Source organism: Amblyomma maculatum, chromosome 4 (genome assembly GCF_055883805.1).
Source record: "Amblyomma maculatum isolate TAMU_Amacu chromosome 4, ASM5588380v1, whole genome shotgun sequence".
In the NCBI taxonomy this organism is placed as follows: Eukaryota; Metazoa; Arthropoda; class Arachnida; order Ixodida; family Ixodidae; genus Amblyomma; species Amblyomma maculatum.
The window spans coordinates 159613116-159628191 of record NC_139347.1 but is presented as its reverse complement, the minus strand read 5'-3'; the positions used below and the strand labels follow the sequence as shown (position 1 = coordinate 159628191).

Below are 15076 nucleotides of genomic sequence, written 5' to 3'. Positions count from 1 at the left end.
ATCAGCGCATTCATTTTTTTTCGTCGCGTCCTTTTCTGCGTTCATAACCACTGGTTTTATTAGAAGCTGGATGCCATCAAAAGGTAGTGACTGCAGCAACTCACAACCAGCTATTAGCATGCTATACGCATAATGTTCTCAGATGCCAGAATAGAGAGGAAATAGTTGAAAATGCACTTGTTCCGGATGTACGCCGAGAGACTCAAGAGCGCATGCACATGTTCCTTTCTTTTTTTTCTCTCTGTTTTGTCCTTTCTCGCTCCTGCACTAAGAAACACTAGGACAGCACGTACAGCACGTATGACTATGCATCCGTCATAAATATAAACAGAAGGGAAAAACATATGTATAGTATAGTAGGTCGCATAATATCTAACGACGGGCTCGAAACCGCACTCTATGTGCGCTTTCGTTGATTGTGTTATTTATGCTGGCGGGTAGCAACAGAGAAATGGTGGTTTATTTTCTCAAATATAGCCGTTGATAGAGCTTTCTGGATACCGGCCATCATAGAGAAAATGTTTCTGAGTTCCCACACTAGTCATCCATTTGCCAATTGCACCTGTGCATGGACCATGCATGCTCTCTTGCCAGTTGTTTTTATATAGGCGTTCGCTCTTGGCACGAGGAAACAATTCGCGCCTGGCCAACTTGTGCTCAGGACTGCCAACGAAACTATACGTTCTTCTGAAATTAACAGCATAATGCGCACTTAGCAATCAAACACCCCAGATGCATATACTCGGAAACTGTGGCTGAAAGCTCATTTCAATTGCATACATGCTAGAAAGACAACGTTTTTCATGAATCTTAATAGAGCGTCATTGTAGGCCAGGAACAAAATCGAAGAAACGACGGGGACGGAGGCAAGACGCCTCTGTCCCGCCATGCTTCGGTCGCGTCGTTTGTGCGGTTTTGTTCGTTACGATGCGTGAATCAGATGGGTTTGAAAGGAACGCCACTTAAAAGGTTTATCTGCGGAAATATTAGTTCTTACAGAAGCTTTATGTCACGACAGTGTACAGAAAAATGCAGCCTGCCTTCCACTGAGTCGGTTATCCAGGAAATTCGAGCTTTGCCCGCGTTTGTGATATTGCCATGCATGATTGCGCTCTCCTGATAATAAGCCGTCCAAGGACTAAATTTCTTTGGTGACATGGAGAGAGCTACAGATATCTGAGGTGTGAAAATAAAAGATACGTATGGGTAGCACCTCAATACCAAAGGAATAAGAAAAGCAGCTGCAATAAAGTGCAAAGTAATGTGTGCTGTAGAATATCTGAAGTAAAAACGACACACGTTGGGCAATTTGGTGATGACAAACACCAAAGAGGACAAACAAGACAACGACAAAGGAAAAGCATGCGCGTTGATGTGTATCTTCGTATCTGCATGCGCTCCTAAGTGACGACGTAATAGGAAGACTTCGAAAGGTGTGATGTTTGTCGGATTGATATTTGCTCGCGTTTGCGTACCTAGTATGCCCACTCATCAAAGATTAATAACTCGCAATATTCCTGCTGAAACTTTTTCCATTGGTGACTCAAATGACAGAAATAACACCAGAGTTTCTGACCGCTACAATTTTCTTCTTTCCAAGGTTCGAACAAAATATAATGTCACATTTAGCACTAGATTTGCCGGAATATCACTGTGAAGCACTCTGCTTGTCGAAATTAAATCATCATGTGCTGTACTTTCAATTGCGGACTTGAATTAAAAACAATACATGAATGTATTGACTGATACCTAATATACTAATCACTGTACTATTTATCACTTGGTTTTGTTCATGTCGCTTGCTACTACTAATTTATTTTTAGAGTATTTGTATAATGGGGGCCACTGTTCGCTGAAATTTGTTATAAAGCGTATGTTCTTAGTGTTCGAAGCCGCCTCCCGCCTCCTCCCCCCAGTTTTTACTTTGGGGCCTCCTAGTGTAACCATGAAAACATATCAGTGTGTGCCTTATAAATAAAAATAAAATCCTGAAAAAAAAAGGACAAGGACAAGCGAAGTTCTGCTTACAATAAAGCGTTCATCGTCGCCTTAAATTTCGCAAACCTATAAGAAGGCAAAAAGATTCTATGAGAGCAGAACAATAACATATCCGACAGATGTGTGCAGATAATTTTCCGGTAGCAGTAATAAAGTGGACATGCAGTGGAAGAAAATGGTGAGATGTTCCGCCACAAATCCTAATGAAAAAAAAAAAAAGAAGTTAGCATGAGAGAGATCCTCTATGAGAATGCGAAATACGCACTATGAAGGGACATAAAAGCAATACTTGAATTATGAGCAGATAAGAATGATATCTGTAGGAGAAGCTGTGTTAAATTTCAAGCGGCAGTATACGATTTTTAAAGGTAGTTGATGTAACCTCGCGCTTTACCTCTAGGTGTCAACGGGCGAGGGGAGGGGGGTTGCACGGTTAGTTATTTGATGTCTTTATGTCCTAGGTTTTTAGTAATAGCCAAAATTAGAAAATCACCAGTGGATACGAGCAGAAGACTTGAGTACTCAAAAGTCTAAGCAAATCCAAATAATATTAACAAAATATTGAAAAAAAAAACTTCAATTCAAAACCAAGGTGTGCTTCGCTCCGATTAAAAACAGGTTGGAAATGAGATATTCATGCCACACATTATTCAATGGTTAGCTCTTCGATATAACCTTTATCTTTGTAATAATCGAACTTGGTCAGGAGAGCTGCCTCCTCACTAATAAGTTGGTTTAAAAAACTCCTACGTATTTACTCTTGTGCAGCCGGGAAGGAAAGCAACGAGGCGAACAATCAGAATATAGCGCTAAATGGCAGCTCAAATTCCTTTGCGGTCCCCAGCGGTGTCTCATTGCCCATTAAGCGCGCGAAAAAGTAAATAACGACACAAGCACTGGCAGACTACGGAACCTTTATTCGCATGCACAAGCCAGCCGACAGGTTTTAAAAATATTTAAATGTGTTTTAACACGTCCTTATTACTCTACGTTAGAAGCAGCGAAGAAGTAGGCGGAGCACAACAGGGATTCAATTGATCGAATATGGGACCACAGCGAGAACTGGAGATATGGTAGGAACGCTGTGACAGTGTATGCGCAACGCTCGATGAGAATTGAAGAACAGCTGTCAATCGCTTAGCTTTTAGGACATCAATCAGGGCAGTCAAGAGAACACATCGAGTTCCCCTCATAATAGTTTCTATTTAAACGCTTCTTCCGCTGCTCGCGTAAGCCCACCTTCAGGTACCCTTTGGCCTGACTTCTCCCTTTAACAGGTGCGGGTCTGCGTCGCTTCACCACAGTGTGCACGCTAAGTTACCACCAGGAAGGGCTCATGGTGCCTCCTGGAGATGTCTGCGACTATTTATTTTACGACTCACTCTATATAAGGCCGGAGGATACCTTCATGGGGACGTTCACCAATGACTACCTCAAACCCTTCTTCGGCGCGGCCAAGGCGACCACCAAAGTCCGTTTTGGCTTTTCCGTGCACGCACCGTGAGTCAAACTGTCTTTAGGTCTTATAAATTTGAAGTGTTAGAGCGTTAGCTCTAGCTTACTAGCTCGTTGCTTAGTCTTGCGCCGTCAACACCGCTCTTGTTCACTGCCCACTTGCCAAGGCCAGAAGGCGATGAACTGAGATATCATCTCCCCATAAGTTTCAGGAAATACAGTGAAAGAAAATGGGAGAGGAAAGAGGACGTAAAACGAAAGAATTATTTCTTAATAAGTGAGAAGCGCCTTATTGATTTTGCGAAAGTTCGTTTTGGCTGCCCTCGTGTCGACGGCGAGTATGAGTTGGCAACCGAGAAGCGAAATGGGTTCGCAAATTTCATATTTGCGCCTTGAAAGCAGCGCGAAAAGAAGGTGTACATTCTGGAAGCGCGCGAAGCTCCAGCTGCAGCGCAGAATGTAGGCACCTGGACGTGACCCACCAAAGTTGTTTTAATGTTTAGGTTCGCTGGTGTTCTCCGCAATTTCGGCGCCGTGTACTTCCCTGCAGTGAGGCGACAGCGGCCGTTAAAAGCATTATATGCATAGAAGCGAAATTGAAACTGACGCTTGACGTACGTCGTAAGCGGATGAAATAATTCCTGCGCTTGTTATTATTGGTAGAATTAAAATCATTACTCTAAAAAACCCATGGCCACTTCATTTCCAGCACTTCGCCCTTGGATAATACAAAAATATGAGGCATTCTTCAGCACCCAAAAGTATATGAACAGGCCAGTATGCAGCACCTGTGTGGCATGTCGAGAAACGGCATGCAGCAACACGGAAGGAGAAGGGGGGTGGATAATTACCATCATCACCATTCCAGCTAATCGGTGACATTATTATATGCGCGCTCACACACACACACACACACACACACACACACACACACACACACACACACACACACACACACACACACACACACACACACACACACACACACACACACACACACACACACACACACACACACACACACACACACACACACACACACACACACACACACACACACACACGCACACACACACACACACACACACATCAAACACATACACACACACACGCACACACACACGCACGCACACACACACACATCAAACACACACACACATCAAACACATACACACACACACACACACATCAAACACATACACACATCAAACACATACACACACACACACACACACGCGCGCGCACGCACACACACACACACACACACACACACACACACACACTAACACACACACAAACAGTCTTATCTGCAGGCCGGATTCTCCTCCTCAGTAACTGCGTTTATCTTCCCTTTGAGTCAGCTAAGTTAACCATACTGCTATCAGTGACCTTCCATTATCCCAGTTCAGTAACTATTTTAACATGAGAATTAGATCGACATCTCAAGAAGCGACTTTGCAGTTTGCAAGAAGTTTGCTGTTGTAGTTACATAAAATTATTTGTCTAGTGCAGCTGAAATCATTAATAATTCGCAGCCTAAGATATTTACATGCATTCGCTTCAGATAGACCAAAATTTTAACATGGTAGACAAATTTCAAACGAATTTTAAAGTGTGATAGTCATAAAAACAGTTTTTTTTCAACCTCATTGACCTTTTTCAGCATTGAAAGTTGTGAACTGCCTTATTTAACCAGAATTGACCAGTCATATTGTGTGTCTCAATATATAGCACTCAATCATTAGCATAATGTTTGGTTTCAGCAGGCACATTTATACTATATCATTTATAAACAACAGGAGAAGTGGACCAAGTATCAAACCCTGGGTACCAATAATTTTACTCTTGATTTGTTCCTTCTTTCACTCCTAGAACAGCATCAAAGACGAGTGGAACATAGTCTGCCCTCTCTTTCTATATATATCCTCTTTATAAGTTCGTCCCCAGCTGTGATATTATCACTTGGTGCTTATTCCCTGACCCACTGTACTCTTGTTTTGTTTGTTTCTGTCACGTAGCCACATTGAGTAATGTTCCTTTTGCGCTTGCTACTCTGAAGGTTGGGCCATGCCGCCAGAGTCATTATACCGATGGTTTTACTAACTTTCTTCCAAAAAGAGGCACTCCCACTCCACCTTATGCAGGGCCGTAGAGGGTTTTACTAAAGAGATCCGGTCGGATGAGGGCAGCAAGCACTACATGCAACACTGGCAGCACAACATCTACGGCTGGGGCTTCCTCAATATCCACGAACTAATCGTGAAGAGCAACCCGGAGGTGGTCAAGTCCGCACTCATCGCACTCAAGGTAGGCAGCTTTGAGCACCGAAACTGTTCGCTTGAACTCTGAGCACTTGTATTTCCGATTTCAGGCTCCAGCAACCTTAAATCTCTTTCCTAATCTTCAAGCGTTTCGCCCCGTCTCAGTTGTTTAATGATCGTTTCGCTCGTGGTGTTGAAATAGCCCAAGCAGCACACCAGCATTGGTCCAACAATGGTTCATCACTGGAAAAGAATGGCATCAATATTGGACCGATATTGGCATTTGGGCATTTTACTACATTCTCCATTCTTGGCCCATCTTTAGTTCCAAGACTGGTCCAGTGTTCAACCAAGCTGGAACCACCAATGTAGGCACAATATTAGACTTTCCATTCATGCACCATGATTCTTGCCAATACTGTCCAGCATTATACCATCATTGTATTACCAATATTTGTTTAATACCAGCTATTCCATTGATGACCCATTGTCAATGCCAATATCATACCAATGGTTAGCCATTGCAGGTGCACTGGCTACTCCATTCATGCCGCATATTGTTGATACCAATATTCATCCAATAATTCATGGGTACACCGGCTACTTCATTCATGTAGCATTGATGATGTCAAGATTACACATTTTGTGGCACTGCCTGTGCAGGCCATAAAATGCAGCCTTTTTCATTCAAGCCATATTCGTGACAGCACATCGAACTTGCTAGGACAATAATCAAATAGGACTGGCCATAATAATTCAAATTGCCGCTCATGAGCAACCAGTAGATATTCACAAAACAAGGGCAGGGTTCACAAAAAGATAATATTTATTGCAATTGTAACTAGACGGCAGTTGTTACTAGCCAGCGCTGAGGGCACACAGCTGCAGCTGGCGGCGCAGTGGCAGGCAGAGTGGCAGCAGGGGCATGCAGGGCAGGGCGGGCTCTCGGGAAGTGGAAGGGGCCAGGGGCACACTCATAGGCGTAGTGAGGGGGCTGACCCTTCAATTGCATTCACAGGTGGCATGCCTGGTTCGCCAGGGGAGCTTTCAGCATAATGCCTTTTTCTTCCACCCGCTCGGTCACAGGAACAGGCAGCCACCTGCGAATAAATGCGTGTGCCTCCAAAGTGTCCACCCCAACTTTTTCGCAAATGGCACCTGCACAAAAACAATGAGGAAACAAAATTTACAATACTATTACGAGGCATATAAAATCGCCCGCATTATTTTAGGAAGATTTAGGAAATTCCAGGATTCATTACCAAAATTCATGGTCAATGAGAAACATTATACTGGTGGGTTCCAGATAGCCTTAGCTGCCTTGGGTTTGTTAGGATGAAAGACGCACATACATTGCATAGCATGTGCCCTGTTGCATTTTGATCGCCTCCATAGCAATACGGCTGAGACAGCCAGTGTTTCATCCCAGTCAAGGAATCCGTGCTTGATTGTCGACTGTCTCCGCATATGACTGGCGCGCTAGTTTTTTGCCGCTCCTACGCTTTCTACGATATGCAAACAGTTTATACTGAATATCGTTACCAAGAGAATGTTCGGCGACCATTTGCATTTTTTTTGAAATGGCTAGATATAATATACACAAGCGATCTAAGCCCACGACTGCTGCACTGTCCGCTGGTTAGCTGATATAGGCTTTCGGCTGATTTTGTGGGTAGCTCACTTTAACGGGTGAATGTCGCTTTCCACACACGCAGAAATTACTAGCTCTGTCTGCATACTTGTCACGCACAAGCGTTTATTTACAGCTCTTGAGTGCTGAAGTATAAACAAGGAAATCTAGCCACTCGATCGTTACAATCTATTATAATTCTGCTGAAGTTCATAAAACACACTGCATCTAATGAAGTCAATGCTTATCGCTCCGTTGCCAGTTTGCCGAGGATGGCTGCGACCGGGTGCGTACGCTCGAACAATATTCGATTGTTGTGTCATCGTTAGCCAGAATATACCTATAGCTGTCACACGGCAGTCCCAAGCGGCAAGCGCATAGTCGGCCCTCGCTCGGCCCTTGCAAATATGACCGACTAAAACATGCATCGGGCCGACCTAGTTCACCCACCTCAGCCCGAAGTCGGGAATTGACAATGACCTAAGAACGGCCAATTATCGACAATCGACCTCGGGCCGACGAGTATGGCCGACTTTATCAGCCTACTGCAGCGCTAGGGTCATGCATGGGCCATGGCTTACCCACGCATGGCCCAACCACTTCGGCGGTACACGCTACCCGGTGGTTTATCCAGGTATGATTAGGAGTCTACTCATCCATGGCCTATGGTTTACCCATTAAAACGTCTGCAGTTCGATTGTGCATGGACGTTAGCGCTGCGGCCGTATTTTGAGATGCGCATATTCTCCTCCAAGCGGGCTCTAACTTTTTGGCATCAGCAATGGTGTTCTCCGGGCAGGTGAAAAGCACCCCATACGTATGCAGCTTACAAAAGCCTGCGCATCGAAACATGTAGTTTTAAACAGCACTTTTTATTTCTTCTTAAATATTCGAAAGAGGCTCAAAACCCCCCTAATAAAAAAGTGGCACTTACAGCTTACTAAGGTTGTGAGCCTTCACAGCAATTTATTCCGGCTTTCAGCTTCTAGGCTGAGTTGAAGATGTCACGTTTTCCTGCTCGTTGTGCCCTCCGTCACATTACTTCACTGTTACGAGCCATCGCTTGATTGCTGCCGCGGTTTTCTTGGAGAGGACGTCAACCAGGTACACGCTGCCTCTCCTCAGGCATCCTAGAAAATATACAAAAGAAAATATCAGCTTTCATTCCGTATTCAAATGAATTTTCTAGCCTGTTAAAGTGATAAAAAGCTGTCACTGAAGAAATTATAAGGACCTTCAGTGGGATCAGTGGTGATTTAGTCATCGGATGATATCTGAAGTCAATTTAAATATGAGGTGCACCATGTTTACACATATACTGCTTGTCCAAGCAAATTTGATCCAAGGGATAAAAAAAAAACACTTCCATCGTCTCCATCGTCTGTGTCTAATGCTTTATTTATAACCCTTGGCTCAAGCTATGGGGCGCAGCAAGTGTAATGTAGCTTGAATAAAACCTGCAAGAGATCATATATATGGGTAGATTTGTAAGGTTTAAAGATTTCACTTACAAATTCTACGGGAATCGCGTCACTGCGGCCTTTCTTTAAAATTGACACGTAATAGCACTTTATTCGTGGCTAAAATAAAGTACTCAACGTATTAATTCAGCTTAGCAAGTGCAGCTGTAACAGAAAGTGAGGGCTGGCGACACCTAAGGTGTGCCTAGCTTTCAAAGTTTTTTAAATGGCACAACCGTTCGAAATATGGAATACTAAAAAAAGTCCTTGATATTGGCTTTCTCACAGCGTATTATAGGTGCATTAGATAAGAAACATAATCGAGGTCCCATGACCATCTTTCGTTTCCAATGAATTTCTTATATGTGGTGGGCGAATATCTAGACACAAAAGAATTAACCTTAGTTTTTCAAGATACGCGTAGTCTCCTCGAAAAAAATAAATAAATGGTATATCTCTAGAGGTATAGAAAACGCTGTTTTTGCCATTTCAAAATGTTGCAAGTTTGGATACCATGATTTTGTCATCTACTATTTTTTACGCACTAAATATATGCAGGTTTTAAATTTCATCATCATCAGCCTGATTATACCCACTGCAGGGCGAAGGCTTCTCCCATATTTCTCCACTTAACCCGGTTCTGTGCTAGCTGCATCCACTTGACCCCTGCGAACTTCTTAATCTCATCCGCCCACCTAACTTTCTGCCGCCCCCTGCTACGCTTTCCTTCCCTTGGAATCCAGTTTGTTACCCTCAGCGACCATCGGTTATCCTCTCTTCGCACTACATGTCCTGCCCATGTCCATTTCTTCTTCTTAATTTCCACTAGAATGTCGGTAACTTGAGTTATTTCTCTGACCCAATCTGCACGCTTCCTATCTCTTAATGTTACCCCTACCATTTTTCGTTCCATAGCCCTCTGGGTTGTCCTCAACTTAAGTAGAACTCTCTTGGTTAGCCTCCACGTTTCAGCCCCATAGGTGAGTACAGGCAAGACGCAACTGTTGTATACTTTCCTCTTCAGCGATACCGGTAAGCTGCTAGTCATAATCTGCGAGTGCTTGCCAAATGCGCTCCATCCCAATCTTATTCTTCTTGTTATTTCCTTTTCATGGTCTGGATCTGCGGTTACTACCTGTCCTAAGTAGACTTATTCGCCTACTACTTCCAGTATTTCGCTACCTAATGTAAACTGCTGTTCCTTCCCGAGGCTGTTGAACATTACCTTAGTCTTCTGCATATTGATTTTCAAGCCTACCTTTCTACTTTTTCTGTCTAGGTCATCAATCATTATTTGCAGTTCATCCCCCGAGTTGCTTAGCAAAGCAATGTCATCAGCAAATCGCAGATTACTGAGGTATTCTCCATCTACCCTTATCCCTAACTGCTGCTATTCCAAGTCTCTGAATACTTCCTCTAAACAAGCTGTGAATAGTACTGGGGAGATTGTGTCTCCTTGCCTAACACCTTTCTTTATGGGAATTTTGTTACTTTCTTTATGCAGAACTATGGTTGCTGTGCAGCCGCTATATATATCTTCCAGCACTTTCACGTACGACTCGTCTACCCCCTGATTTCGCAATGCCTGCATCACCGCCGAGGTTTCAACTGAGTCAAATGCTTTTTCGTAATCAATGAATGCTATGTATAAGGGCTGGTTATATTCCGAGCATTTTTCTATCACCTGATTGATGGTATGGATATGATCGATAGTAGAGTACCGTTTCCGAAACCCTGCTTGATCCTTTGCTTGATTGCAGTCTAAGGTTGTACTGATTCTATTAGCGATTACCTTAGTAAATATACCTTATACGTTACAGACAGTAAGCTGATTGGTCTGTAATTTTTAAGGTACTTAGAGTCCCCTTTCTTGTGAATGAGGATAATATTTGCATTCTTCCATGGTTCCGGTACCGTCGATGACACCAGGCACTGCGTATACAGGGTGGCCAGTTTTAAATTTACAAACACTATTAGAAACCTGTTTTGTTTTTGCAGTTGAGTTATTAAAAAATCGCAAACTTTGCTTCAGGAGCGATACGCTGCAAAAATATTCCTTTTTAACCTTATGTACTGACATATGATGCATTAGGTTGGTTGCACTAAATATGTTTTCACTTCCTGACGCATGTTCTTAATTCCAGGCAGTATCTGCAGCTCCAGACCACTAGGTGTGTTCCCCACAACGCCTCAAAATTGCTCAGAGTTCGAAAACAGCAGTAAAGGGAAATTTGCTGCAATTAAAAAAAAATATTATCTTCGATTTTCATTCAAATCCTTCTCAAAAGTCTTCAGTACCTCAAAAATATCACGGTCTAAAAAGTGTTGCGTTATACTGTTTAAAAATATAACATTAAATATTAAACCGAGTGCTTGTGCTGATAATGGCCAAATTCAGCCTGCATTCTTGCAAGATCCACTACGCACAGAAACTATTTCTCTACATTATCTAGGTTCCCCTTCTTTATTTCTGAAAAAATTTGGAGCTCTAGATGTGTGTGTGTGTCTGCATATTATTTTGAAATTGGACAAAAGTAAGAAAATGGTAAAATAAGGAAAACTGATTAGAATTGAAGAAACGGCCGCAACATCAATTTTTATCAAAATCTGTGAAAACAATGCAAAGTCAGTAAATATATTGAATTCTGCAAAATGTAATATTAGAAATATAAAAATGCGTTTTTGTTCTATAGATGTGCTTATATGGCTCCCCCTTATGGAGCATCAAAACTTCAATTTAGTATTTGCGGAATTTAGTTACATTTTACCTTAAGTAAAATTTAAAAACTTGTCAGCGCTTATACACCCTTTTTCTGCTTCTGGGCAAATACAATTAATATAGCTTAAAATGGTATTAATTCAATATTTCTGTCAATTTCATGGCAGAACGCAAGTGAAGGCTGAACTTTTTCTCTGTCCTGCATTCTTTTTTATTGCTAGGTGCAATAGTATTCAATCTAGTTTATTAATATATTATTCCATTTCTTAGCTTTGACCACAACTAACAATACTATATTTTTGAAGATGATTTTTCAATGTGTAATTTTTATAATTACAATCATAAGCAAATAGCTTTCCAGCATAATAATTTTGGTGGCCTTACAGAGAACACACATAGATGCTTAGAGCTCCAAATTATGCGTTAAATTAGCAATATGACCTGCGTAATAAACACAGAATGTTTTAGTGCGAACAACGTAACACATCACGCCAGTATGTAAGGTTGAACATTAACATTTTTGTAGCGCGTTGTTCTTGAAGCAAAGTTTGCGATTTTTTACTAAATCAACTGCATCAATGAAACACACTTTTAATACTTCTTATACAAGTAAACGTTATGCAAATGCGGTGAGTAAAAAACATTGGATGACAAAATTTTACGCAACCAGCCGGCTTCCAAACGTGCAACTTTTTGAAACGACAAAAACGGCGTTTTCCAGCTTTAGGGATAGGTGTTTTTTTTTTTTTTTAGAGAATACTACGCCGCATCTTGCAAACCTAAGGGTTATTCCAGAAGGACTTTTTGCTGGGCTAGTTGGTGCAGCATTTTTTAACAAAAGGACAAAGCGCTAACGACACATTCACAAGAAAGAAGACACGGACAAGCGCTTGTATGTGTCTTCTTTCTTGTGAATGTGTCGTTAGTGCTTTGTCCTTTTGTTAGAAAATAAGGGTTATTCCTTTGTGTCGAGACATTAACCCACGACATATGAAAATTTAATTGAAAAAAAAAATGGTCATGGCACCACGATTACTGTTCCTGTCCGAAGACATCCATATTTGTCTTCATTTCGTCTCTCTAAACAGGCTGGTTTAGCCAATGCGGTGAATGAAAATATCATCGCATATATTAAAGATTTTCGCGCTATACGTTATACCTAAAGCCACCTATATTGTCACAACTGTCATCCGTTATTTGTAGCTGAAACAACATCACAAAAGGGATTCGATTGCAAATTGTTCGCTAGTTAAATAGACGTACGAGATGACACACGTATAGCTTGTAGAATACAATTTAGGAAAGAGCAGATACAAACTACAGGCGAATAATGCTATGATATGGAGCATATGTATTACTCCGGTTAACAGTAAAAAAAATCAACATTTAACATATTAATATATTCGACAAACTATTGCATGTTCACATAGGAACACAATTAATAAGGTCATCCACGCATCTAATATCTATGGGCATTAGATGTGTGGATGACTTCGGTTTATTCCAATTCGTGCGTCACTCAAAATAACTGAACGAGAAAAAATTTGTCTACACAATGTTCAGTGAGTATACCACAAAATATACTAAGATGCTTCATATATGTCACATCACCTAGCAAGTGAAATGGGATAACAGAAGTAATCAGACTCTAACCCTAATCAGCATTTCACTTTTGCGCCATCTTTGTAGGTTTTTAGGCAGGCTTTTTCACTGATCATCCTCTTCTTTATACCCCTGCCACCAATAGGCCACAAATCTTCTGGGGGTACCGAACTGTTGGTTTTCGCACCAGTGATACAACTTAATCGATCCATTTCTACGTAGAAAACACTCTCGATGCGCACCTAAAAAAATGAAAGCATGTATGTGTAGGCGAAATCATTCACCGGCGATTTAATAATATGATTTGAACAATAAAATCAAAGGATCACACTCGAAGTAACAAAAAAGTGGTGGAGAGATAGGAATTGAAGCAATGAAAGGCGGTTGCTTTCTGCAAAAAGCCAATAGCAAGAGGTCCACCGTCTATATGAATAGGCAATAAAAATAAGGCATATTTAAAGGTGCATGCAGCAGTTACAGTGACGCAGTGCTACCTTTCTTTAGGCAGGCTTTTCCGCTGATTTTCCTCTTCTTTATTGCCCTTCCAACCACAGGACACATATCTTCTGGGGGTTGTCGGTTTTCGCACCAGTGATACAACTCAATCGATCCATTTCTACGTAGAAAACGCTCCCGACGCGCATCTAAAAAAATGAAAGCATGTATGTGCAGGCTAAATCATTCACACATGATAAAACAATATGATTTGAACAATGAAATCAAATGAACACACCCAGAGCAACAAGAAAGTGGTGGAGAGATAGAAATTGAAGCAATGAAAGACGGTTGCTTACTGAACAAAGCCTATAGCAAGAAGTCCTGCTTCTATAAAAATAGGCAAAAAAGTTAAGGCACGTTTAAAGGTATGCAGCAGTTAAAGTGATGCAGTGTTACCTTTCTTTTTCACTGCAGTGATTGGTATAAATCTTAAACCAATTTCTAGGCATCTCAGGTAACCCCATCGAAAACCTCATCCTAGGTACCGAGCAGCAGTGGCGTGTTATTTGCAGCTGTTAACGGAAAGACAGGCTATCCTATGAGTGCATGTTCATTTCCTCCTTTTTGTACCTTGAATAAAAGCGACTGAACAGTGAGTGTTGTAAGAGGTGCAGCGTCCCTAGGAATGGGGAACAAAATTAAGTTTTAGTAAACAGAGGTACAAAAAGGAGTAAATATACCTGCAATATTAGCATGATGGCCTACCTTTTGATCAACAGCTGTAAACAACCTGTCACTACTAGTCGGTTCTTTGGATAGGGTTGTCAATGCCAGAGCTTAAAGCTAAGAGCAATATGAGTAATATTTATTGCGGTCACGGCCGTAAACATTTCTAGCGGAACACTCCATTACTGTAACTATTCAACCGTCCATTTATACATATCGTTCATTAAAGAACCATGCACATCATATTAAGTTGCTCTTTTCTACTCCCAAATGATTTCCTATAGAATTAGAATACGTGGATCGCTGCTTCGGTTTCAACATTCTTGCACGATGGCTATGGCGTGCACTTCATGCATACGGTACGGTACGTGAGGTACAAAGAGCTGTAATTGCCGAACAGGCGGACCTGACGGCCTGTCCCATTTCGCCTGAAAGTGCGCGCCGTGATCGACCGCTTCGCGAGCAATATATTTCGGACAATATGGTCGCCTCATACCGGCCGTCAGTGTTTTGTACAATGTGTCCCGCGTGCATGTTCTTTACTTTGCAGTGACAGGGACGCAGTGCACACACAGCTTATGTGTCTTTTTGCTTGTATTGTTATTTTCCCCCGCCTTCGAAGCGCGTCTGCGAAATCGCTCTCCTATTGTCGCCGCTTTCTGATAACGCCCTCACCTGAAGGCGCGTGCTGAGAAGGGGGGCGTCGATTAAGAAAATTTTGAAAAGGGGCTCACTTGCGCTGTTCACGGCTTTCAATTCCTCAATATGATATTAACCATTATAAAAG

At 41.9% G+C, this 15076-nt stretch overlaps 1 protein-coding gene across 1 annotated transcript in view; it reads left to right on the top strand.

Annotated features, from left to right (window-relative positions):
- The window catches only part of LOC146193362 (uncharacterized), a 105039-nt gene that overhangs the window by 53056 nt on the left and 36907 nt on the right, over positions 1-15076 (top strand). The window contains exons 4-5 of the mRNA XM_084600525.1: positions 3276-3498; positions 5598-5760. Coding sequence (XP_084456651.1) covers positions 3276-3498; positions 5598-5760 — 386 coding nt within the window. The remainder of the gene's footprint in view (positions 1-3275; positions 3499-5597; positions 5761-15076) is intronic.